Consider the following 27075-nt stretch of genomic DNA (forward strand, 5'->3'; position numbering starts at 1 on the left):
CAAACTCTGCAAGCTCTTCCCCCATCACTTGACTTCAAAGCAGGGGAAAGCAGTCCTGGCTGTATAAAGCAGTCCTGCGAATTAGTTGTGCTTGCGCTAGATTTGGAAGGAAGAAGAGAGGCAGAGACCATGGCCTCCCTGCTGCTTTGGCTGGGGAGATGTTGGGATTTTCGTCAGTGTGGAGAGGCGGTTGCGGCAGTGGCCGCGGCGGCGTCTCCAGCTCTGGGTCAAAGAGAGGCAGTGGTCTGGGGTCGCCCACGCCCTCAGTCACTCCTGAAGCCCTGCCTTCCTGATGGGGCAGAGGCAGCAGCTCTCTAGAGGGTCTGCAGGGGTGTTCTGGGCCCTTCCAACAGTGTTGTAAACACTGAATTTCCAGTAACAAATCCTCTTCTACCTAAAACAGCCAAAGTGGTTTCTGTTTCCTGCAACTGTGAACCTGACTGGCACCGGACACCTTTTCGAATTCCGAATCTCTTCCCTCGCCTGGATGGGGTGGTGATTGTTGGATTCGTCTTGCCATCTTACAAGTCCTGCATGGATATGACTAGCCCTTCTCTTTATCAGCCCTTCTCATCCTCGACTGAGCACGTGAAATCCTTGGGGACCCTTATTAAAATACAGGTTCTGATTCGGTGGGTCTTGGGTGACGCCTGAGAGTCTGCATTTCTGACAAGTTCCAGGTAATGCCTTTGCAGTATTCCCACCCCAGACATGCTCAAGAGCACAGCTTTAGCTTGTGAGGGTACTGAGCATCTGTGCTTCTCAGCTGGGCCGTTAGCGGAAGTTCCAAGGCAGCAGGAAGAAGCCCCTTTACCATCCTGCATAAGCGGGGCCTGGGCCAGGTGCGTGGGAGGTGCAATAGAGGAGTCAGACACCCTCGGGGCCTCCAGGATCAGTGAGCCTTCTCCTACTGGGCACAGAGCCCGGTGGGCCATGGGGACACAGCCTCCCGCCTTCTCCATGCCTGGTGACTAAAGGATTTGTCCCGCTCCCCAGGCACAAGCCAGCGGTGCTTCCTGGTTGGACAAGGGTTTCCGTTCCTCAACGGACAAGCACTTTAGGAGCACGGTGGGGCAGGGCGCTCACCCCGGCAGTGGACTAAGGAAGGAAGGCGCAGGGGGCTGCAGCTGCCGAGCTGGGCCTCTGCCCCAGTGACAGGGTGAGGGCATCATGGGTGGGCGAGGAGCAGCGGAACCACTGCTGGAAGGCCCGGCTGGGCGGCATGCTCTGTAAACAGTCCTCCTGAGCCACGCGAGGGTCAGGATGGCAGAGTGGGGGCAGGGTCGGGCTTGGAATGCTGAGGGAAAGGGCTGACAAGGGGCTGAGGCCAGACTGGGAAGGCCCTGCAAGGGAATTTGGGGTGCCCCTAAGGATCCTGAGCAGGGCTCTAATCAGAGGCATGACAGCATCGGGAGGAGATGGAGGTGGTGGCCCGAGGAGCAGAGACACAGGATAAAAGGGTTCCAAGTTCACATGTCCTCCCACCAGCCCCGGATTATAGGAGCCCAGCTCCGTGGGCCTTATTAACTATCTTTTATAAACAGACCCATTCACTCAGCTGGCTTTCATGTTTCTTCAAAAGCAGAACACTAAATGGAACACCAGAAAAGAACATGTTGTCCATTTAGATCACACCAAAAGCATGTGTTTTTGAGGGGCAAATGGAAAACAGCCAGTATAGCACTCAGAGTAAATATGTGTTGAATGTGTCACATGCATGAATGAATGTATAAGCCTAGAGCAAGCTGCCTTGGGCGGGGGCGGGGGGGTTCCAGGGGAGTCCAGGGCTGCCCTGATCACAGGCAGTGCGGCCCTGGGCAGCCTGTTCCCTGGGACCATCCCTCTGCTCCGGCACACCCGGTCCGGATTCACTGAAGTGCTGACTGATCACTAGAAGTTTACGGATCTCTTTACTGACATGACATCTTGACTCAGTATGGCCAAAATAAAACTCTTGATTCTCATCCCCTCCCCAGAAACCCTTTCCCTCTCCCAGTCTAACGTAAGGTAGCTAATGAAACCACTTACCCAGTTCCGGCCAAAAAACTTTGGATGCGTCCTGGATTCCTTTGCCTTACCTCTATGGGGAACTCATTAGCTGGTCCAGCTGGCCCTACCTCCAAAATATGTCCCCGTCTGACCACTTCTCACCATGTCTACTGCTACACATGCCTACTGTCTTGTCTGGCCTGTTGCCTTGGCCTCCTAAGTGACCTCCCTGTTTCCTACCACCCCTTCCCCTGAGCACAACCCATTTTCCACGCAGCAGCCAGAGGGATCTTTTCAAAACATAAACCAGATGATGTCACTTGTTTATCAGTTTCCTAGTTTATGTTCTGTCTTGTCTGCTAGAATGGAACTCCATGAAGGCAGGGACTTGTGGATTTGCAGTGCCCAGGGCCTAAGAAAGTGCTCAGTAAACACCTGTAAATCTCACCGAATGAAGGAGCCTGAGCCAGTGGCTGGAGTGAGGGCCTCACCTCCAACATCAGTCACCCAGGCTGCCCTGACTGGCCCATACTGCAGGGAAGCCGATACCCAGCTGCAAACTCAGCCATATTCCAGATAATGCCATGAGAATGTTGGCGAGCATTAGAAAATGTGGTTTTTTTAAATGGTTTTCTAGAACATTTCTGGAGAAATGGTCCAAAACGATAAGGAGAAGACTCTGGATTACCAACAAGATGAACAACTAAAATGATACATAGGAGTGGATTCTGGAGTGTTACCTAGAATTCAAAACATTAGCCAGTGTCTGATTCTGAAAGGACACCATACTGATGTCCCCAAAATGTGACAAAAGAATTTAGAAATGAAAACAGTGGGGATGTTTTTCTTCTTCTTTTTTTAAATAGGTACTTAATAAATATTTATTGAATGAATCAACTGCCTATGTAATATGAAAAAGAAAATATTCCCAAAATATCATTCTAAGTTTTAAAGTATGAGACATTAGAATGGTTCCAGAAGCCATATTCTGGAAAGGGGTCCCTAAGGAATCGCGGCATTCCATACACTCCTCCAGTGGCTTACCCATATAGTCCTCTGGCCCCAAGCTATTCAAATATATATTTCATTGTCCTGTTACTTTCAATGTATTTTTGAGAGCTGCTTCAAATCCTTTGTGAAATGAGGCAAGAAACAGACAGAAGGGCAGACAAAACCAATGAAACCAGCAGCCCCAAATCAAAGCAGATACAGAGGACGTGGACAAGAGGGGGACTGAGTAGGACAGGAGAGAGACCATTCACCACAGTTACAGACAGACACTGGGCCCATCATCTTAGTTTTACATCTCACTTTCTAGAAGGGAGGAGGTTCTCTGATCCTTTGGAAAAGCTCCCTGGCCATCAAGAGGTGGAAGATTCCACGGCCTTAGTGATGGCCCTGTCACCTCCTGCTGCCATGGGGACAGAGATTAGCAAGCACTAAGCTCCCCGGGCTCGGAGGTGCTGGAAGGGGCAGCCAGAAGGGCCCACTGTGCATCTCCACCCGGTGGTCACTGAGGTTGCTGGGCACACCTAATCCAGCTGTCACCACGCACTTGCCCTCCTCTGCAAACAACAGCTGGTCGGGGCTGGGCTCCACGGCTGCCCATCTGCCACCCGCCCTCCCTGGCCAGAGATGCTCAGGTGCCCTCAAGATGCCCTTATCCCTCACAGCACCACCCCTCCCATCCCCGTGGCTTGGTTCTGTGGCTCGGATGGGGATTTTCCACCCTTCCCACGAGGCCGGCTGCCAGCAGTGAGTCCCAGATATGCCATCTGCCCTCAACTAGCCCACGCCCTTCCCCAGGGCCCCTTACCACATGCGGGGGGTGCAGGGGGCTGAGCTGCAGACTCTGAAGTCCATTTGAATTCTGGCTCCAGCTTTGTGACCTTTGGCAAGTTACTTAGTCTCTCTGTGCCTGAATCCTTATCTATAAGATGCGGACAAAGCATTTCAGAGAGCTGAGCTGAGTCCATTAGTCAACATACATACATAATTTTACACAGTGCCTGACTCAGGTGCCCGAGAAATGCTAGCTCTTTTTATTTTTTTTTATTTTTTGTATTTATTTACTTATTTATTTATTTGGTTGTGCTGGGTCTTAGTTGCGGCAGACGGGCTCCTTAGCTGCGGCATGCATGTGGGATCTAGTTCCCTGGCCAGGGATCGAACCCAGGCCCCTTGCATTGGGAGCTCGGAGTCTTAACCACTGTGCCACCAGGGAAGTCCCAACTAGCTCTTTTTAGACCCCCGCATTCCCTCGGACCCTCCAGAAGTCATCCCGACAGCAGACCTCCCCTTTAACTCAAACAGAGCCTTCAACTCCATCTGTCTGCACTCGATAAGGAAAGCTAAAGAAGCACCTTTATAACCCTCTTCGGAAAGGGTCCTGAAATCTATGAGGACCTTCAGAGTCTAGTGGAAAGGCCTGCACGCTAATTTTGGCTCTGTCAGTGACTCCCTTATTCTTGTTCTCTAGTTGGTTTCCTAGTCCATAACCTGGGAATCATGCTGCCTAATCCTCATTACTCCAGCAGCAGAATCCCACTAATTGTATGCTGTTTCCAGGTGTGAACTGGATTTAGAAAACACAGTTTTATACTAAAATATCAGTATTTCGGGGCCACTGCCCTAGGAAAGGGGCTCCCCATGTACCCCTCCTGTCCAGCGGGCTAGGAAGTCTGCCACCGGTGGGCCGACTGGCAGAGCCTCAGCTGTGAGGCCCCTGTAGGGGCAGCTGGCCTTTGCTCCCTATTAGAACTCAGAAAATATAGAATCCCACAAACCCAGAAAGAGGTTCTAATGCTGGGGGAAGCAAACAAATGACAATGGCACTCAATGGTCTGAAAAGCAGAACTGCGGGGGAGAGCCCACTAAAGGCAATGTAAGGGTGAATGGAGGCCTCGAACCTGAAACCGTTGGGCGTTTCTGAATTGCACGGCCTCTGACTCGGTGATGGCTCACCGCGGTGATGCTGCAGCGCACGACTGCCTCCCGTCCTGGGATCCTTGCAGCACCGGGTGGCCCGAGCCCAGTCTCTCTGTTCTCTTTTCTAGAGAAGGTGTGCAGAGGACATGCTCTTCCCCGGCCTTCCTCCACACCCACCCCTGAGCAGGCGTCCTGTTGTGTTGTGCCTGGCACAAAAGAAAACACATAGCTGGTAGGTGTCTGCAGGCGGAGACGAGCTGGCCTTTGCCTGCGCAGTGGGGGAACTGGGAGGGGGTGGCTTCCTATTTTCACTTCCTCCATAAGCAGCAGCTGGAAGGGAAGCCAGAACCGAGGGCTGCCATCCCCCACGGCCTCTCTAGAAACGGAAAAGCTAGTCCTTTCTCACCATGGGTAGAATGACTTGAAAATGCCAGATTAACCCTTCAAACACTCACTTGTGCGCCCACCCAAACCTGGGGAAAAGGTGTGTGCTCCCTGGGAGAGGGGCTGCCTAGCCTGGCACTTGACGAGTGCTTTCTGCCAAGGGTACTGGGCACCAGCTACACAGCAAAGGGGGCCCAGATGTGCAGTCTCTAATTTCATCCTCACAACAACCCTCGAAAGTCAGTATTATCATGCCTTTTTATATGTGAGAAAACGGGCTCAGAGAGGCGACGCTCTAGCGTCAGAGACTGAGAAGGTGTGGAATGAGAATTCTAGAGACCAAAGTCCCAGCCTCTCACTGGACTCCCTCCCGCAGGGAGTGGTCAATGCCTCTGGCTGGGGTCCGCTTCTCTTCCATTTCCCCTCCTCTCCCCTTTTCTCACCAGGCTAACCCCTCTCATCCTTCAGAATCCAGCTCAGGCCACAGCTCTGCCAGAAGCCTTCCTGGACCCCACCAGCCTAGGTCAGGTGCCCAGGTGTCTGCTCCCCTGGCTCCTAGGCACCCATCTCTCACCTGTTCTCAGTGAATCCTCACCTGCTCTCAGAGCTTCTTTCTCTGCCTCCCCATCTGGTGTGTCGACTCAGGTCTGCAAAGACCATGGCTTACTGTCCTTTCAGCCCAGTGCCTAGCTCAGGCTGCGATGCTCGGAAGCTCAAGAAATATTTGTGAAAAGAATTAATGAGTAAACACAAGAGGACCCCTGCAGAAGCAGCCTCCCTCACACTTCCGAGGATACAGAAGGGTGCAGGGGTCACACAGCAAACAGGCCAATGGATCGGTGAGGTGGGTTATGCAAGCCGGAGGCACACACGCCCAGTCTAAGACGGCCCCAACCGTGGGACTGTGGGCCTCCTGACGGCAACATGAAAATGCAGGATATTTTATACACCTTCAAATCTGTAAAAACACCACATACACCAAAAAGGCATGTCACTGAGCAGCATCTCATCTCAAGGCGTCCAGTTTGCAGCCTCTGCAGAAGCATTTGGGAAGAACTGGGGCCCAGAGTCTGGTTCCTGAGCAGCCGTCTCTCACACCCCTTGAGGAGTGGCAAGTTCAGATTCGGGGCTGGGGCTGCTGCTGACATCTCCGTCCCCATGCCCCTTTCCAAAGCCCCTGGAAACCCAGAGCAGTTGGAGCCACCAGGAACGAGGCTTTCCTTTTCCCCTTGCCTGGGACAGGGTGCCCCCAGGGCCTCCAACACCCCCCAAGTCCTTCCTGAAAGGTAGGCTCCGCCTACTGTGGGGCAAATCTCTCTCTTCCCCCAAAGTCTCCCAGCTGCACTTCACAATCCCAGCAGACTTTTTTGGACCATGTTGCTCTGTCTGTATTATAGCTGGTGACATTCTTTCTGCTCTAATCATGAACTTGAAGGAGCGGGGTGGAGTAGGCAGGTTAGGAGTTTTAGCACCGTATCTGGCTTTGCAGGAATAACAGGTTCAGATCACTCACTTCCCCTGGAGAGCCAGCCCTAGATGCAGGGACCACCCCCGTCACCCCCACCCCAGGCTGTGACAGTAGGTGGGCCGGCCACCCACCGTGTCTGGAGAGAAGCAGTCAGATGTGAGTGCTGCATGTTGCTAGGAAGCAACTGGTAACAGCTGGCTGAGAAATAAGTCGGGTCCCTCGGAAAGCATGTTCTTGGCCTCTAATTAAACGCTGCTGCAGCGTCTCTTCCTTCAGGGAGCTATAGAAATGTGCCGAATCAATGCAGGCAGGAGCAGGCAGGGAGCAGCAGGTTCACAAGCCTGTTAAGGCCCCTCCTGTCTGTGCAGAGGAAAGGCTCAGGGGACAGGAGTGAAATTGCTAAACCTCCAGGAGGTTGGTAAAGTAAAGAAAATCCTGGCCTCAGACTACTCAGCTCAACTAAGCCCACAGAGTAGCTACCTAATACCACTTCTGCTGTTACAGGAGAATTCATTGGTTAAACACTTTTTCAAAAGCTCATTAAATCCCACTTCTGGGTATATATCCAAAAGAATTGAAAGCAAGATCTCAAAGAGATATTTGCGCACTTATTCATAGAAGCATGATTCACAATAGCCAAGAGGTGGGAGCAACCCAAGTGTCCAGCAATGATGGATGAATGGATAAACAAAATGTATAATACTATATACATATAATGGAATATTATCCAGCCTTTATAAAGGAAGGAAATTCTGACACATGCTACAGCATGGATGAACCTTGAGGACATTGTGCTACTGAAATAAGCCAGACACAAAAAGACAAATACTGTATAATTCTACTTATATGAGGTAACTAAAGTAATCAAATTCATAGAGACAGAAGGTAGAATGGTGGTTACCAGGAGCTGGGGTGAGAGGGAAATGGGGAATTATTGTTTAATGGGTATAGAAGTTTCAGTTTTGCAAGCTGAAAAAGTTGTAGAGTTTCAGTTTTGCAAAATGAAAATGTGTAGTGGGCTTCCCTGGTGGCGCAGTGGTTAAGAATCTGCCTGCCAATGCAGGGGACACGGGTTTGAGCCCTGGTCCGTGGAGATCCCACATGCCGCGGAGCAACTAAGCCCGTGCACCACAACTACTGAGCCTGCGCTCTAGAGCCCACGAGCCACGACTACTGAGCCCGCGTGCCACAACTACTGAAGCCTGCACGCCTAGAGCCCATGCTCCACAAGAGAAGCCACCACAGTGAGAAGCCCGCGCACAGCAACAAAGATTAGCCCCCGCTCTCCACAACTAGAGAAATCCCATGCACAGCAACAAAGACCCAGTGCAGCCAAAAATAAATAATAAATAAATTTTTTAAAATGTTGTAGAGATAGGCTGTACAACAATGTGAATGTACTTAACACTACTCGACTGTATACTCAGAAATAGTTAAGATGGTAAATTTCATGTCACATGTTTTTTACCAGCTACAAATTAGGAAAAAACTCATTAAAAAATTTTAAGTAATACATATTTACAGTAAAAGAATCACAAAGATAAAGGGGATAAAGCTAAAAATTAAATATCCACCTTCCCTCACCCCCAGGCCCACTCTTCACAGGGAACCATCATTAACAGCATCTTCTGTGGGCCTTCAAAAATGTTTTATGACTCTAAGAGCATGTATGTATTTATGTCTTTATTGATTTCAATTTCATTTCAGATTTTAGTCATTTTTCTTTTTTTATAAAAAATAGCATCACAGGGCTTCCCTGGTGGCGCAGTGGTTGGGAGTCTGCCTGCCGATGCAGTGGACACGGGTTCGAGCCCTGGTCTGGGAAGATCCCACATGCCGCGGAGCAACTAGGCCCGTGAGCCACAATTACTGAGCCTGTGTGTCTGGGGCCTGTGCTCCGCAACGAGAGAGGCCGCGACAGTGAGAGGCCCGCGCACCGCGATGAAGAGTGGCCCCCGCTTGCCGCAACTGGAGAAAGCCCTCGCACAGAAACGAAGACCCAATACAGCCAAAAATAAATAAATAAATAAATAAATAAATAAATAAAAATTAAAAAAAAACAAAACATGTGTTTAAAAAAAAAAATAGCATCACACTAAACACACTTGTTCAATTAATATGTCGCAGAGAGCTTTCCAAATCCATATGTATGGATCTGTTTCATTATTTTTGACAGGTGTATCGGATCCCATTTTAGGGACATTTCATAATTTATTTAGTCTATCTCTACTGATACACATTTAGTAGTTTCCACTTTTTCATAATAAAGTTGCAATGAAAAGCCTTATGCATATACCTTGGTCACATATGCACACGTTTTGGCTTAATAACACAGAATTTAACTGGGCTAAAAGATATGCACATTTATTAAGACACTACTCTTTGTCTTTCAAAAAATCTGAATCAACTTTCTCTCCCACTAACAGTGGGTGAGAGCACCCTACCTTCTTGACAATACTGGGTCATCAAACATTTTTAACCTTTGCTAATCTGATGGGTGAAAAATAAATATTATAAGCATTTTTCATACAGTTGTTGACCACGTGTATTTATTTTTTCTATGAACACCCTGATAATAATATTCTGTGCCCATCTTTTCTTTGGGATTGTTCATCTTTTTATTATATATTTTTTAAATGTTTTAAGCTAAGGAAATCAATCCTTCGATAAATGGGTTGTCATTTGCCATTTGATTTTGTTTTGATATTTTTTGCCAAGTTTTCATTTGTATGTATTCAATTTTATGGAGGTTTTTTTCCCCCCTTCTTAAAAGGGGCTTACTCACTGCAAAATTATAAACAGAAATCTAGAAGACAATGGCACCTCAGCAATTATAGGTCCATTTTGTGTCCCTTATCTTTCTCCAACCTTGGCACTTGCTGCCTGACCCTCCCTGAGTCTTCTCTTTAGGAGACTCATAGAAATGTTCCTTCTCCAACTTTCTCCATTCAGTCTTTTTTATGAAACTCGCCATCTTTCTAACAAAATGTTTTCCAGTCTTCCAAAAGTCATCTCCCTACTTGATAACCAGGAAAATCCCCTCTCCCTCTAGGATTTTGAGGGGATGTGTTCCAGTTATGAATCCCTGTGTCTTCTGCTTAACCTCATCAGATAAGGTTTTTTTTTTTCAATGTCTCCGCAGTTTGTAATGTGAAAACGTATGCATTTTTTTCATTTTCTCAATAAAAATGATATAGACTTGTTTTCTCAAAAGGAATCTCCATCAAGATTCTAGCATGCCCACTACTTCAATCTTAACCCTAACTTACACTGAGTTGAGAACCACTTTTCAGGTAAACTTTATTTTTAAAAAAAATATAAATAGAATGACATTTAAAGTTTAAAAACATTGACTTGGAAAAACAATCCAGAAGCAATTTATTTTGAGCAACACATTCCTCCATAAGGACATATTTCAAACCTCATAACGCCCAACAAAAGCTGCTGGGGGAGGCCTGGAAATTACCTTTTACTTCTTTGTTCCTCTGTTCAGAATATATCCATCCTTCCGTCCTTTTTTTTTTTTCTTTTCTTTCAGTAGAAATATAGACCCCTCTCTATTCTTTCAACAATTTACTAAGGATAAGAGACAGCCTCTTCTTCTAATCTTGGAAAGTTAAGTACTAAGCTTGGAAGAGAAAGGGTAGTTGAAGACCAGGCAATCTCCAGTCTCAGGAAGCCGAATGGGACCAGCCAGGAAGCCCGCTTCTGCTATTAGAGTTACCGTGTACTACTTACTGCCAGGCAGCAGTTTCAAACAGCTCTCCTGGGGCACTGGAACCCTGCCTGCAGGGGACAGAACTTCATCATCAGGGAGTTAATGAAACAAGGAGAAACAGTGGACTCCCACGAAAAAGCAGTCCACCACTCAGCTCTTCCTTCCTAACTCCACACACTCAAAGACTGGTTACCTGGTCGCTTTACTGATGGTGGGATGGGTGAGCCAGGGAGAAGGCAAGACACCTCTTTCAAAGAGCAGGAGATCGGTATCCGGAGACATTACCAGACTAGAAACTCAAAGGTTGGGACTATGACTTACACAACCTTATATTCCTAGTTCCTGGCATTTAGTAGGTCCTCCATAAGTGTTTAATAAATGAATGAAATAAGCCAACCAGGGTTTTTCATGACGCTGCAGTCACCTGTAGGCTTGACTGGGGTTGGAGGATCTGCTTCTAAAAAGTCACATGCACATTTTTGAGTCAGGAAGAGGCCTCATTTCCTTGCCAAGTGGGCCTCTCCAGGAGGTTACCTGCGTGTCCTCACGATATGGCAGCTGGTTCCCCCAGAGCGAGTGATTCAAGAGGGGGGAGGTAGATGCAAAAGCCAAGCCTTGAAATGTCTTTTATAACCGAGTCTTGAAAGTGACTCACCACCACTTCTGCTGTGTTTACTGCTCACACAGACCAACCCAAATACAATGTTGGGAGGGGACTACACACGAGCATGAATCTAGGAGGTGAGATCACTGTGGGCCACCTTGGAGGCTGGTTACCACAATGTATCACTAACAAAAAGAACCCAGATAATTCAACCACGGCAATGCTTTTTATTACTTGCAATTACTATTTTGTACAGTATTAACCATGCCTTTTATTTTCTGATGTTTTGACATCCTGGGGCCTTGCTGACCCTGTAGGGAATGCCTCTCCCAGGGTTAGCTAATTCCTAGGGTTAGCAAACAACCTGCCTGGGAGTGTGCCTTTCATTACACACCAATCCAGAGTCAGTACCTAACCAGCTCCTTTATGGCACTATCCAGCTGCCCTAATTACCCAGGGCCTGATATGAGACAACCAGTGACAGCCCTTTGTCCCAGAGCCCACCAAAATTATTCAAATTAGCCAATCCCAAGCCTATTCACTCTGACTTGCCTGTTCCTTCTTATAAAAACCACCCTAGAGGCTCTGGCACACATTTTCCCCTCGCTCTCTCTGACTCCTGATTGACCTGGGTGCTTCCCTATGCTATGCTTCCTATTTCTAGTGACCTCTGAGTATAACAAACTTCCCTCATGACAGTCATCTCCATGTCTGTGTGTCTTACCATACTGATTAAAACAAATCTCGATACTCTTAAAATGTACACCTATTCAAAGAGCATTTTAGGCCTTTTTTAGATTGGAGGCATCCGAGCCATGATGAAGAATACCTAGCTTCATCATCGTTTCCTATTTGACTTCAACTCTAGTTTCATTTTCTTCCTATATTGAATCACATATCCCCAGAAGCTAATCAGCTTCTGCTCAAAGTCAGCATGAAGTTTCTGACAAATTGGTTCACACCTTAATGATTAGTCCTGTGATCTGCATGAAATGGTCGCACTAGACCTCTCACTACATTAAGAAATTCTTCCATTTATTCCAAAGGATGGAACAGTTTCCCCTTCATTCATTTACCTTGCTTGGTGTTTGATAGGCAAACCTTTCACACCAATCTCAGCATGTCAGTAAAATTTCAATTACTAGTGTGTATCTTTCTTTCTTTAGTTCTAAGCAGCACTTAGTTGCTGCTTTGCAAAAAATATGACCTCGTGTTCATTCCTCCAATGGCAAACCTTTGCTTCACTAATACCGAAATGAACCCCACTGCTCTGCTTCTGTACCTTTCTGAGTACAAAATAACCTTTCTTTGTAGTATCAGATCACAGTGCAGTCTTTTGGAAGACATCTTACACAGCACATACATTTAACATATGTGGCATCAATAACGCATATCACTTGACAGAAATGATGACAATACGAAGAGCATGCTCAACGTGCTCATGCACAGGTGGTGACAGCAGTGACGTCACAACTGCTGCCTGGCTGACACTCACAAGATGCCTAGATACACTCCGATTTTGAAAAATGCATCCCGGAACTGATGCAGTGAGGTAAATACCCTCCCGTGTAAGGTGCTTAGCAGAGCTTCTGGTCCATGGTAAGCCCTTACTAAACACGAACGATCAAAAACAACAACAAACTCGCGGCAAATGAAGCTCCCTCTGTCCAATGTGTCTGGCTGCAAAGAGGGTTAGGGGTGTTCTGATCTTCTCAGACCTGGGTAAGTGGGGACAGAGGTGATGCCGCCAGTCTCCTGTGGGTGATCAGGGCTGGACCTGGAGAAGGGCAAGCTCATGTTGCTTGGTCACCAAGGAAAGGAGGAGTGTTTAGTTAATGCTCATTTAGTGCTCGCATCAACCCTGCAAATGAGAAATTATCCCCATTTTAGAGGAGGATAAACTGAGACTTTGGTCAAGTTCTTATTATCAACCCCAGGGCTACAAAGCCAGTAGCACAGACCTCATTTGCAAGCCCGAGCTGTTCTCATAATTCTATCAGAGCATGCTCTGTAAAGAATCTGAGTCCGGGACTTCCCTGGCGGTCTAGTGGTTAAGACTTCGCCTTCCAACACAGGGGGTGCAGGTTCAATCCCTGGTCTGGGAACTAAGATTCCCACATGCCCCGCGGCCAAAAAACCAAAACATAAAACAGAGGCAATATTGTAACAAATTCAATAAAGACTTTAAAAATGGTCCACATCAAAAAAATCTTAAAAAAAAAAAAAGAATCTGAGTCCTACTATGCATCTCTCTGCTTCCTACATCTATTAATCAAATGCTGTACGATGGAGAGAGCCTTCAGAATGTTTTCTTTTTAAACAACAGAGGGTTATAGCTATAAAGGGTATACACTGAGCAGATTAATGTTGTAAACAAAATTACCCCTAGAACATCAAAACCACTTAATACGCTCCATTGCTTTGGAAGCACGCACTGCAGAGAACCATTATGCTGATTACCAATAATTATAATCTACTCATTAAGGAAAGTCCCTAAGGGCTTCTACAAAGGAACGCTTCATGGCTGACATGGAGTTACTCTGTGTACTTGAAAATAATGAAGCTACCGTTCTTTTAAAAATTATCTAATTTAGGCTTTTCACAGATTTATGTGCTTCTCTGTAAGGACTCTAAATGAAAGAGGTTCTGCTAAATTTAAATGGAAGCTTTCTCTCAAAGGTCCAGAGCAGCTTCAAACTGATTGCTGACATGCCAGCTCCCTGCCGAGTAGGGCTGAGAGGACAGAGGTATTTAATCTGAAAGGTATATCCCCTGAAGTCTCTGCTTTTCTTAAACATTTTGGTTTCAAAGAACTTGTTTCTCCAAAGATTCTCGAGATTTACTGGATGGACATTTGTGGAGAGAAGACACTAGGATTTACTTAAAGCAGCTTTAAATCCTTTAGAAACAAAGTTAATGTAAACACACAGGGGTTGAGAACTAATTATGGGTCAAGCACTCAATGGGCTGAGCGCTTTACCTCCCATTTTAACTATAATCCTTTTAGGTACAAGAAACAGCCAGGCCAGCTCAGGGATGCCTGCACAGGAGAGCCAGAAATCTTATAGAAATACAAGACTAGGAATCATAATTGGGCCTCATGGACACTGGAACTGAATCTAAGAAGGTCCCCAGACAGCAGGAATTTCATGACTCTTTCCACAGGCGACCTGCCTTTCTCTTTGCATCTATTAATTTGCTTTCAACTGCAAGAAACAGAAAATCCAATTCAAAGTGGCCTAAATAGTAAGGAAATTTACTGCCTCACCGAACTGGAAATCCAGATGTAGGGTGGGTTTCAGGGTTGGTTCTGAATCAGCCAACTGTGTCATCTATGATTCAGGTTCTCTCCTCTTCATTTTCCCATCCAGAAGGCCAGCTTCATCCTAAGGCTGATTCTTACTGAATATGATCATAGGGTGTTGCATGGTGGGAATATGGGCTACATGTTTCCTCACTAACATATTCTAAGGAGAAATGTTTCCCCAGAAGCCCCAGAAACCTTTATCTCATGGTATCATTGACCTGAACTAAGCCACATGACATTCCTAAACTAACCCCTTATGCTGACTGGTCTTAGTCTAGTTCTAGTCACTAGCAAGGAGTATGGGACTACCATGATTGGTTTAGACTGCTCAGGGCACACCCCTAGAGTGAAGTCAGATATGTGGGGGATGGAAAAAAGAGAAACTTGAGAATAATTCCTAAGTTTTTGCCTCAAGTAAATGGGTAGACACTGAAGTCATTTGGGAAATCTTGGAGGAAAAACAGGTTGGAGGTGGAGGTGAGAATCAAGAGCATTGCTCTGAATATGCTAGTTCTGAAACGCCTGTTACATCTCCAAATGAAGAGGCCATGTAAGCCATGGGATATACGAATTTGGCGCTCAAGGAAGGGGTCAGGGCCAGAATTATCATTTCGAGAATCATCAGCTTATACCTAGAACTTAAAACCATGGAATGGATGAAATCAACTAAAGAAAGAATATATAGAGAAAAAGAGGTGAGGATCCAAAGCCAAGGGCTAGGCACTCCAACATCTAAAGATAGAGCAGAGAAGCAGCCAGCAAGCAGGACCAAGAAGCAACAATTAGTAAGACAGGAAGAAAACCAAAATTACGTACTATCCTAGAAACCAAGTGTTTCTTGATATACAGAGAAATCAATTATGCCTAATGTCGGGAGGCTTCCTAAGAGAGGGACAAGAGGTGAGCACTGTATTAGCAACATGGAATCACTGGTGACTCAGACAAGTGCAGCTTCAGTGGAGTGATGGGGACAGAAATCTATCAGAGTGGGTTGAGGAAAAAAGTGGGGAAGTGAAAACATGTTCAACTCTTTTGAGAAGTTTTTCTGTGAAGGTCCCAGAGAAATGAGCAGTAACTAAAGGGGGAAATGGGGCCAAAGCAGGAGTTTTTAAAGAAGAAAGATCCTCGAACATATCTTTATGTTAATGGGAATGACCTAACAAGAGAAAGATGGAGGAGACAGAAAATAATTGCAAGAGCAAAGACCTTGAGAAGTCAAAAGGAGACAGGATTCAGTGAACAGGTGGAGGGGTTGGCCTTTCATAGTAGCAGGCCTATTTCATTCAGGAGGAAAGGCAGAGAATGGGCATAGAGGCAAGTCACATGGTTGACATGGTAAAGGAAAGATAAGGAATCCCCACCTGATCGTTTCTATTTCTGCCATGAAGTAGGTGGCAAGGTGATCAGTGAGAAATCAAAGGAGGGGCTTTAAAGAGAAATGAAGACGTGAAACGAAGAAATGAGACCAGCAATTTCAGGGAGTGGGAAATTAGACAAGAAAAGTATATGAGGGTTGCTCAGCAGTTAGAGGTGATGAAAAGATCTAAGATATGACCAAGGGAATGCATGACTAAGGTGGAGGGAAGTGTAAATTAAGCCTCAGAAAGGCTAGGAAATTGGCCACTGGTCACACAGCTAATGAGCAGAAGAGCCAGGATTCACAGTGAGTCCCGAGTAACTCCACACCCTGTGCTCTTTCTGCTCTGCCAAGTCTTCAGGTACAATCACGCAACCTGGTACAAAGAAAAAGCTACAGGTAAAGGGCTTCTACCAAGAAAGGTTCATTCAGCTCCACAAACATGTGACAGCTTTGGGACCCTGATTTCCTCATGACCTACACAGAATCTGGGAGAATGCTTCAGTATTTCATCCAACCAGATGGCCAGTGATAGTGTTCAAGCTCTCCCTTTGGATTACCACTGACTTGTCTGGCCTATCTCTACTTCCTCCAAGCAACCTTCCAGACCGCTGAAAATTATCTTTGTGAAATTCATACTACGCCTTCCACTGCATAACACCCTAGCACCGTGCACAAGGCTTCTCTTCATGACTCAGTCCTGTTCCCCTGGGCCCCCCACACATCTTGTGCTGTAGCCATTAGATTATTCACCATTTCACAACCGTGACAGCCCTACTGATGCTTCCATGCCATTGCACATGCTGGATCTCTCCTTGAAATGTCCTCTGCCCTGGTTCACATGACAGATTCCCATTTACCCAGTTTCAGTGTCCCTTCCCCAGTATAGCCTTCCTTCTCTGCCTCTCCTTCAGCCCCCTCCACTGTTCCCAGATACACTATTGGGGCTTTCACCATTTTGCATTATAATTCTATTTGCCTATTTCTCTCCTCACCCTCAACATCTTGGCACAGCATCTACCTGACACACAGTACGTGCTCAAATCTTATGTTGAATGCTGAATGAGAATTAATTTAGCTGTTCGAAGTTGAAGATGATGAAATAAGCTGAACTGTTTTTGGTGGGGCTCAGCATCTCATATCACGTTTATTATGTTCCCAAGGGAAGTCGGTACCTAGACGGTAGAGGGATATAGGATCCAGCTGTCTGCATCCACGGCTCCTTCCCCAGCCTGCTCTGAAACCCAACATTTCAAAGCTACCTTCAAAGTCAGAGGCTACTAAACAAGCTTACTACATAAGTGGTGGGCACAGTATGAATATGAAACATAAACATCCTGACAAGCCCTGTGGAGGAGGCTAGCTGAGAAAGTGACAGAAGGATGCTGGCTGGTGGCTGGCAGGTGTTTGTAGGAGGGCAGTGATGGCTCAGCCATCCAGGAACAACCCGTCTGATCTCTTTAGGGACACCTGGAGCTTGCCAGCTCCCACTACCCAAATTACAGTAAGTGCTGCACAGTGTTTGTTTCTGCTGTGGCAGTGAGAACCGCTCATTCTTCCACCTGCACACGCAGATGGTGCAGATGGGAGCGTGCTTCCACACGAGGATGTGCAATTATGCCCAGTTCCTCCAGCTGTAACAATTACCAGGAGAACACCCAAGGGAAGGAAACAATCCCGGCAGATAGCTGTCTTCCATGCTGGCACACACCACTTAGTCCTCCCAAGAGCAGCTGCTGGATCTATGGCCTCTAGTCCCTTTCACAGTCCTTCCTGGAACCCATGTATTTGAAAAACATTTGGTGAGATCAGAACATAAGGCAGTCATTAAACAGGATATATTTAAGTAAGAAAATACCAAGGCTTTATTTTTTTTTTCTTATAAAGACAGCCCTGCTGTTGGCTAAGTGGAAAGATGTACACAATTCTCATGAGTAAACAAGATTTACCTGCTTCAGGCTGCATACCATAATGCCAAAGAAGTGACATGAAGGAAGCAGAGGTGTAATGCTCTCATCTTCATAGCAATAAAATGCAAAATAAAACAAAACTTAAATGGACTTAATTAATGCTGGGCATTCCCACAGGGAAAAGGCAAGAGGACTTTAAGTCGATCGGTAGTTGTACTGTGTACGACAAAAAAATTCCGTCAGGCTGAGCCACCTGGCTCTCCCCACCTGAGGTATACAGTCTGGAACCGACAAGGCTGAGAATCAGGAGCTTCTGCTTTACAGTCCACTGAGATATGAAGGGGGCAGAGTCTTGGAAGACCAGATGACCCGCTCTGGTGAGGCACCTACGTGCAGCAGTGTCGCATATGGAAGTTGACAACATACTCAGCGTTAGTCCTCTGCACAGAGATAGCAAAAGGCTCGAAAGGGTGGAAGGTGAAGGCAACAAGGCGTCGCACCGTGTGGTTGATGGGGCGGCCCAGTAAGCCTGCCTGAATCTCAAACTTGAGCAGACCAGAGTCCCGGGCATAGAACCTAAACAGAACAAGAGAGAAGGAGAGGATGGGACAGATACTGACCACCGTCTTGAAACCTGAACAGCAGGAAAATGTGCCAACTTGTTATTTAACCTCACTGATGACATCTCCTCTAACAGCAGCCCCAGGTTATTGGAACTGCAAAATCACCTTTGTCTGATCAGCTCATTTTACGGGCAGGGTGATTATGAACTTCCCTATGCTGTCCTGAGTCACTGGGTCATTTCTCTTTCCCAAGATGACCCTTAGTTACAGCCTTAACTACAGCCTCCCCTTTTCCAGTAGCTACCTGCCCAAGACTGCCTAGGCCAGGACTGGAAATGAAATGTGAGCCACGTACGTAATTTTAAATTTTCAGGTAGCCACATTAAACAAAGTAAAAGGTGAAAGGTGAAATTAATTTTAATAATATTTTATTTAACCCAATATTGGTATCTAAAATATTATCATTTTAACCTATAATCAATATAAAAGATACTAAAAAGATTTTTTTTTTTGTACTAAGCCTTTGAAATCTGATGTGTGTTGACACTTGAGCACATCTCAACTTGGACTAGTCACATGTTAGTGATGTCAGTGCTCAACAGCTACATGAGGCTAGTAGCTACTATAGAACAGTACAGATCTAGGCCTATATTTGAGTTTTTCACTTTTAAGAATAAATTCCTTTAGAAGGTTCTTCTTTTTCACACACAAATACAAAATACTAAGTAGTTTTTACTTTTTCATCTAACACAGTAAGACTAAAGATGCTTCCATCCATCCCAATACTTAAATGCCTTTTTCCCACATGCAAAATCAGTACCCTGTGAACTTGGGAACTAGAGATGATCAGCAGGGCTGGGGCTGAATTGGGGGAAGTTCTAGAAAATAAAGAGCTCTGAAATAAAGAGCTCTATAATTTCCCTTTTGGGAAGCAAATATATACTAGACGTAAAGATATTCATACCCCTTGACTCAACAATCCCATTTCTAAGAACTTATATCCTCAGAATTTAATTTAAATGCAGTAAATAGTGACCTGAATAAAGCTGCCTACTACGGCATTAGCTCTAATGTAAAAATACAGAGAGAATAATGCTCACTAATAGGGGAATAGTTAAATCAATTATGCTACACCTACTTGATGGAATAATATGCCACCATTAGGACTGTAACCGTGAGGACTATGTAACAACATGGAAAAATGTTTATTAAATAAAAGCCGGCTACAAAGTATTATGCCAACCATGACTACAACTGTGTAAACGTAAACATGCATACTGGCAAAGACCAGAATGGAATAAACAGTAAGTGTTAGAGTAATGGCATTACCTCTTCAAATGACTTTTATATCCTTACATTTCTCATTTTAAATTAAAAATAAAGAACTACAAGAAAAATCTTTTAAGTCAGGGTCAATGGCATTTCCAGATTTGTTTAATCTTTTCAAATCAGAAAGGCAGGGAAGTAAAAAAGGAGAGAAATGTATCTCGTGCTTCGTGACAATATCAAATGAGGCCAATTATCTGCTTTTATGTGTGAAAAACATATTCACCTTACCCACATAGTCCCCAGCACACAAAGGGCTTATAATTTAAAGTGAGCTGTTTGAGCTCCTAAATCTAACTACCAGTTTACAGGAAATATGGGGGAATGAGAAAGACAGTAAATACGCCAGGGATGCAATGAGCAAAATCTAGAATGTGGTGAATACTACCAGATGAACAATCTGGTTTCTTCAACAATTTCACTGCAAAGAAAGTAAGAGGGAAGCAGAGCTCATAGAATAAAAAAGACTTAAGAGGATAGCAACCAAATACAACATACACACCTTGTTTAGATACTGATTGGAACAAGTTGTAAAAAGACTATGCACAAGACAATAGGGAAATGTGAAAACTCACCAGATATCAGTGATCTTAATATATTTTTGTTAATTTTCATAAGATGGAATAATGGTATTAAGGTTGTATGTTTTTAAGTCCTTACCTTTTAGAAATTCATACTGAAATATTTACAAGTGAAATGCTATGACACCTGGGAGGTGATGGTCCAGGGTGGCAGTTGGGAGGGGAGGAGTGGTGGTGGAAAGAGATGAAACGACACTGACCATGAGGTGATAACTGTTGAAGCAGGGTGATGGGTACAGGGAGGTTCATTATACTCCTCTACTTTAATATGTTTAAAAATTTCCATAATAAAAAAAAATTTTTAACTGGCTTTTGGAACCTGATTGCAATTTCTCAAAGGAAGTATTACAAATGGTGATTAAGTGTTCAGAGTATGTTACACAAGCCTATTTAATACACAATGAAGCTGGATTATGAAATACTATCTACAACTATTTCTATGTGAAAAAGACCTTCCACAATCCAGCTCAGGGCTCCAGGAACACACCTCCCTTGAAATAACTCCACTAATGGCAGTGGCGCCAGTTCCTCTCCCTAGTATCTATTACAGCACACAGAACCACCCAAGCTCCCGGCACAGACAAGCGGGTCTGTGAATTGCACATCCGTGAGGAAGGCATTGCTTACAGGAGGTTAGTTTCAAGGTTCTAGCAATAATACAGTAATCTAAATTCCAAAATTCTTCCAAGTGAGGAAGCATGCGTTTCTCCAAAACCTGCCTGTTCCCCAAACCGTCTCTGCTATCGTTTCTATTAGGTAACATGAGAGGATAAAATAATTTGAGCTGGATAAAATTTAAGTCTCAATTATAAACACTATTAAGAAATGGTATTAGATTATTAAATTGCAAAGTATGGTTTCCTTCCCTGGATACCCTGAAAAGGGAACAACACTTATCTGAATTGGATGTTTTGATGAGAAGCAAAGAGCAGAACTAATTAATTTATGAGATTAGTGCCTGAATGATCAAAGTACCCACCACATTATAGAAATAGCCTACCCTCTGAATTCAACCCATGAGTACAAGTGGACAGAGTCACAGTGAAATGATGTTTAAGAAGAAGAGAAAGAGAAAGCAGGCCACCTCCTCAGGCAGTGTGCAGCTGAAGCAGGGATGGTGTACCTGATAGGGTGATCTCCACAAGTCTTGGGCCGCTCCATGACTGACACCCACTTGTCATCGTAGCTGAAGAGAGACAAATCAAGGTAAGGGCTACCACTGTAAGACTGGGCGCTGATGGGGAGCTGACCCAGCAGCCGGCGTACTGCCTCCGTGTGCCCTCCATACTTGGCGTTTACAATAGTGTCTTTAAACCTAAAATAAAGCACCAGTGAGGAAGGCTGTGTTAGCGGCACACAAACTACACTGGGTTTTAAATTGACAAACATATATCTAAGAACAACTCATTCTGAAAACAAAATCTAGATATTGAATTCTGACACATCACAAATCTGCCTAGCTACAAATATCCTCAAAAAGCAAAAAACAGAATGAGAAATTGGGAACATTAATTTACTTTAGAAAAGTTAGCAAATGTTCTACAAAAGTTAAAAACAGTTTGACTAATCTATGACAACTATTTCTACTCAAACTTATTTCCCCCAAATAGCAGCCTTAGAGTGCATTAAAGAGGAGTTACACAGAGCAGAGAGTCCTGAACAGACACAGCCTCTGACTCTTCTTGGGATCAGTTATAAGCCAACTTACATCAAACCTTTTGACAAATTACTCATTCTTTGTTTAAATAAAGTTTGAGAGCTAGCTACCTATACTTCTGCTGAAACACCAGTATCTAGAAGAACAGTAACATGGATACAGAATCACCTATCTGACTTACCATTAATAATAACAATAGAGCAGTTATTTCTCACAATTATAATGAATACTAAATTTAATACCCTTTGACCAAGTATTTCTATTCTTCTGGAAATTTGCCCTAAGGAAGAAAAATCCCTGTGCATGTTCAATATAGCACTGCTTATGACAATGAAAAATTGAGAGAAAAATTTAAAACCTAATAGAAAACCATAATTTTCAAAGATTATATTGTAAAAGAGGAAATGTTTATCATAATGGTAAGTTGAAGAAGTAGGCTACAATCTGTATATATAGTATGATCAAAAACACACACACACAAATTTATGCCTTAAAAAAACAACTGGTGAAAAAAAAAAAAAAAAACAACTGGTGGAAATACATCAAAATGGTAATACTTGTGTTTGCGTAATGACATTTTAGATTATTTTTTAACCTTCTTTTTCACTTTCCTATAGTTCCTTAGAAAATATGTCAACTGTTTATCAGCTTGATTTTTTTTTTATTTTCTATATTGAAGCATATCATATAGTTTAACAAACAAGGGAAAAATAATTTTTTTAGTCCAGGGGAGAAAATACGATATAACATCTCATCCCTGAAAACTAATGGAATAAAAAACTTGAATGTTCAGGACTTCCCTGGTGGCGCAGTGGTTAAGAATCCACCTGCCAATTCAGGGGACACGGGTTTGAGCCCTGGTCCGGGAAGATCCCGCATGCCGCAGAGCAACTAAGCCCACGTGCCACAACTACTGAGCCTGCACTCTAGAGCCCACGAGCCACAACTACTGAACCCACATGCCACAACTACTGAAGCCCGCGTGCCTAGAGCCCGTGCTCCGCAACAAGAGAAGCCACTGCAATGAGAAGCCCATGCACTGCAACGAAGAGTAGCCCGTTCGCCGCAACTAGAGAAAGCCCACGTGCAGCAACGAAGACCCAACGCAGCAATAGATAAATAAATAAACAAACAAACAAACTTGAATGTTCGTAACTTTGATGAGACCAGAAAGATTGATTAGATGGGTTTTGATTTTTGTTTTCACTGCTAATCTGCAGTGCTGGATGGACATTAACACTTCTCAGTTCCCCCAGAAGAAAGCCTAGTGTCAACACTGTTCTTCCATTATTTCTCTTGACAGTAATTTTCACAGCCTCAGTGTAAATCATAAAATTAAACCCTGGGCCACAAAGAACTTATTTCTTTCCCTTTCATTTGAGCTGATATCAAAGATCCTGGGCTCTTTGGTTTTCAGCCCTTTGTCAGTGAAGATCTAGTACTCCAACCCTGCCTGACTCACTGGCTTCAAAAGGTGGCTTTGAATGATGGGGCTGGCCCACAGCTTCATGATGACCATAAATCAAAGCCTCTGTGACAATCCACGGGCTGAAGCAGCTCCTATTGCCCAGCAGCGCCCATCACCTCTACTCTCCAGGCTCCCCAACGACTAAAAGATGAAGCAGTCATCCCTCTGATGTCTTCACCTGATTAACTCCTAGCTCACTGTCACTCTGTCCAACTACGCCTCTCTTAATTCACGATTTCAAAATTCTCAGAGATGATCCTTCCAACACCACGGCTTCCTAGTTCCTGGACTTCCTTTCTGCCTCAGCCACTCGTTCCAATGGTCATATCCTCAATCTCACTATAACCAATGACTGCACCCCCCTGTAATAGGGTGCAGCACCACAGACTCCAACTATCTTCTCTCCTACTTTTCCAGCTAACTCTCTCTACTCATCCCAGCTTCAACAGCCTTCAGCCCCAATGGGACCTAAATTCCATTGATTCTACCAACTTTTTGCCATCCTATGCCTTCATCATGACCTCTTTTACTTCCTTAGCCAGCTTAAATTTCACAATCATTAAAATCACAAAATTTATATCCATGAACTCACGTGGGCCCTTAATGCTGCAGGACACTCATGCTGCATTCCCACAGTCCAGCGAGTCTCCTACTCTCTTAGATGACTATTTCATCCCCCTCCTCCATGTTCATCCTCATGTAATGGCACTGCCTTCTTTGTAACTGACAAATAGAAGAAACGAGAAGAAAACTTTTTAAAGCTCCCATCAGCACATCTGTACCTATTTAATCGTATGTGCTGCCCTAGAAGGCTAATCTATCCACCTGGGCACTAGGTTCTATCCTCTGACCTCATATACTTAACCAATTCTGCCCCCACCCCAACTTTTCCTAACCCATCAGTTTCCTCCTATGTACAGATCAGTCCCATTTGCAAACAAACATGCCATTTCCCCCTCCCATTTAAAAAATAGTATCAATAAAAGAAAGTTAACACCACTTGCCCCTCCAGCTAACGCACCATTTTTCAGCTCTCCTTTACAGTAAAACTCCTCAAAACACTTTTTCCTACGGTCTCTTCTCCTCCCATTCTTTCTTAAACCCACCCCAAAGAGGCTTTCATGCCCACCATCTCACTGAAACGACTTTCATCAAGGTCTCCAGTGATCTCCATGTTGATGACTCTAATCGCTGATTATCAGTCCTTACTGTACTTGACCTGTCAGGAGGATGTGACACTCCTTCCTTGGAGAAACTACCAGACCTCTCCACTTACAGAACTTCTGATCTTCCCCCCTAAACCTGCTCCACCCAAAAGCTTCACCATCAGAGTTTAACGGTAACACTCTCTTAGCAAGTTGACTGAGCCAAAAATGTTAGAATCATCTTTGACTTTGCTCTTTCACAGCCCATATCCCACCCTCTGCTAATCTTTTGGGCTCTATCTTCAAAATACACTGACAATACAATTACTTACCACCCCCAACGTTATCACCCTGATCCAAGCCACCATTATTCAACCAACAAATTATTACTGATAGCCTAGAATGGGCAAGGCACTCTTCTAGGTGCTTAGGATACTATAAATGAACACAAAAGAACTTAAATCCTAGCATCAGGAAACAAAAGGTAGCAATTTTATTTATTGGATCATTGCAATGGTCTACTAACTTCTACCCTATCCCCCTATGGTCTATTCTTAAAACAGCACCCAGAGTGATCCTGTTAAAACACATGTGAGACCACATCACTCCTCTGCTCAAACACTACAAAATCTCATCTACAGTTAAAGTCAAAGCCTTAGAATGGCCTTATGTGTCTGGTCCTGTCTCAGACAACATCTCTAACTACTCTGCCTCTTGCTTACTCCAGCCCGGTCACCCTGACCTCCCTGTTGTTCCTCAAATGCATGAGATCCACCTCTGGACCTTTAGATTTAATATTCCCTTTGCTTGATATATTCTTCCCCCTGATATCCACATGGCTTGCTCCCTGACCTCCTTCAAAAGCTTTACTCAAATATCACCTTCTCGGTGAGGCTATGCTAACAACCCCACTAGAACAGAACTGACAACCTCTTCCTAATACCCTCAAACCCAACAGATATTCTAATAATTTTAACATTTTATTGGATACATCCCTCTTGGAAAACTCCCTGCTCCTGCTTCCACCTAGTCCAACTGGTGGCCTGTCATCCTGGAACTTCCCTTTACCATCATCCTCAGAATTCTCTGTGCTTCTCCCCACTGTTAGACTCTATTCCCTGTACCATTCTTTCGTGGTTTACTGGGAAAAATACATATTCCAGAGGCTTCCAGAAAAGGAACATGCAAGGTAATTTTTTGAGACCTTACGTGTCTGAAAATATCTTTGTTACACCCTATTATTTGGATGTAGAATTGTAGTTTGGAAATCATTTTTTTCACAGAATTCTGAGGATATATAATTGTATTGGCTTCAAGCTTTCAGTATTAAGACTGATACCATTAATGACTTAATTTTTTATATATAAAATGTATGTGTTCTTTCTGAAAGTTTTTACAATTTTCTCTTTATCCCCAGTGTTCTAAAATTTCATGATGATATGCCTCAGTATGGATTTTTTATTTATTGACTGTACTGGGTACTTGATGGAGCCGTGATGTGCTAATAAGTTTAATAATTATTTCTCTGAAGGGAAAAAAGCCATGATTTGCAGCGGCTGCCAATTTCTGTGGTGTAAATCCTCCTGCTGTGGTCAATTTCAAGGTACCAAAGTGACATCACTGAATGCAGAGTTGTCAAGAGATGAGCAGTAGCACATCACTATATAATATTTTTACCAGATAAAATAGATACAAATAACCTCAAGAGTACGACAGTAAAATAATTATGAATTAATAATTAGAAAATAATTAATTTTTAATAATGGCTGCGTTTAACAGCTTGCAGAAACTCCTGAAAGTTTAACAGTTGGCTTTCACAAGCCAGAATGAGCCAGCTCCAGCACACCACTGGATGGTCCTTGCCAATCTCGGGGGAGAGAGAGAGAGAGAGAGACAGACAGACAGACAGTGTGTGTGTGTATGTATGTGTATTTGCACGTCTTGCGGGATCTCAGTTCTCCAACTAGGGATTGAACCTGGGCCACGGCAGTGAAAGCCCAGAATCCTAACCACTAGGCCACCAGGGAACGCCCATGGAAATGTATATTTTTCAGTACTAGAAAACTGTTTAGGGTCTTCCCTGGTGGCGCAGTGGTTAAGAATCTGCCTGCCAATGCAGGGGACATGGGTTCAATCCCTGGTCCGGGAAGATCCCACATGCCGCGAACCAACTAAGCCCGTGCGCCACAGCTACTGAGCCTGCGCTCTAGAGCCTGCAAGCCACAATTACTGAGCCCGCCCGACTGGAGCCTGTGCTCTGCAACGAGAAGCCACCGCAATGAGAAGCCCTCGCACCACAATGAAGAGTAGCCCCCGCTCGCCGCAACTAGAGAAAGCCCACGCACAGCAGAGAAGACCCAACACAGCCAAAAATTAAAATATATAGATTTTTTTAAAAAAAGGAAAAAGAAAATTGTTTACATTATTTCTTCCCCTTCATTTTTCTACTGCTCCTTCTGAAATTAGCCAGATATTGGACTTCCTGGGAAAATCCTCTAAATTTTTTTTAATCACTTCTCTCCAATTTTCCTACTCTTATCTTTTTTTTTTTTTTTTAATTTATTTATTTATGGCTGTGTTGGGTCTTCGTTTCTGTGCGAGGGCTTTCTCTAGTTGCAGCAAGCAGGGGCCACTCTTCATCGCGGTGCGCGGGCCTCTCACTATCGCGGC

The 27075-nt window shown here is 44.5% G+C and overlaps 1 protein-coding gene across 13 annotated transcripts in view; it reads right to left on the reverse strand.

Moving 5' to 3' along the window:
- Positions 1-27075, reverse strand: part of DET1 (DET1 partner of COP1 E3 ubiquitin ligase) — a 61040-nt gene that overhangs the window by 21651 nt on the left and 12314 nt on the right. For 5 of the 13 annotated variants that reach the window (XM_082385822.1, XM_082385819.1, XM_082385825.1 and 2 more), the window contains 2 exons: positions 21259-21450; positions 17597-18241 (listed from right to left, as the gene is read on the reverse strand). In XM_082385822.1, the coding sequence (XP_082241948.1) occupies positions 18052-18241; positions 21259-21450 (382 nt within the window). In that variant the 3' untranslated portion in view covers positions 17597-18051. Of the gene's footprint in view, positions 1-1295; positions 3920-5100; positions 6260-6900; positions 7050-17596; positions 18242-21258; positions 21451-27075 lie in introns of those variants that run through there. The other 8 variants (XM_082385820.1, XM_082385829.1, XR_014242760.1 and 5 more) reach the window with 7 other exon arrangements.

This window comes from Balaenoptera borealis, assembly GCF_965194805.1.
Source record: "Balaenoptera borealis genome assembly, chromosome: 3".
In the NCBI taxonomy this organism is placed as follows: Eukaryota; Metazoa; Chordata; class Mammalia; order Artiodactyla; family Balaenopteridae; genus Balaenoptera; species Balaenoptera borealis.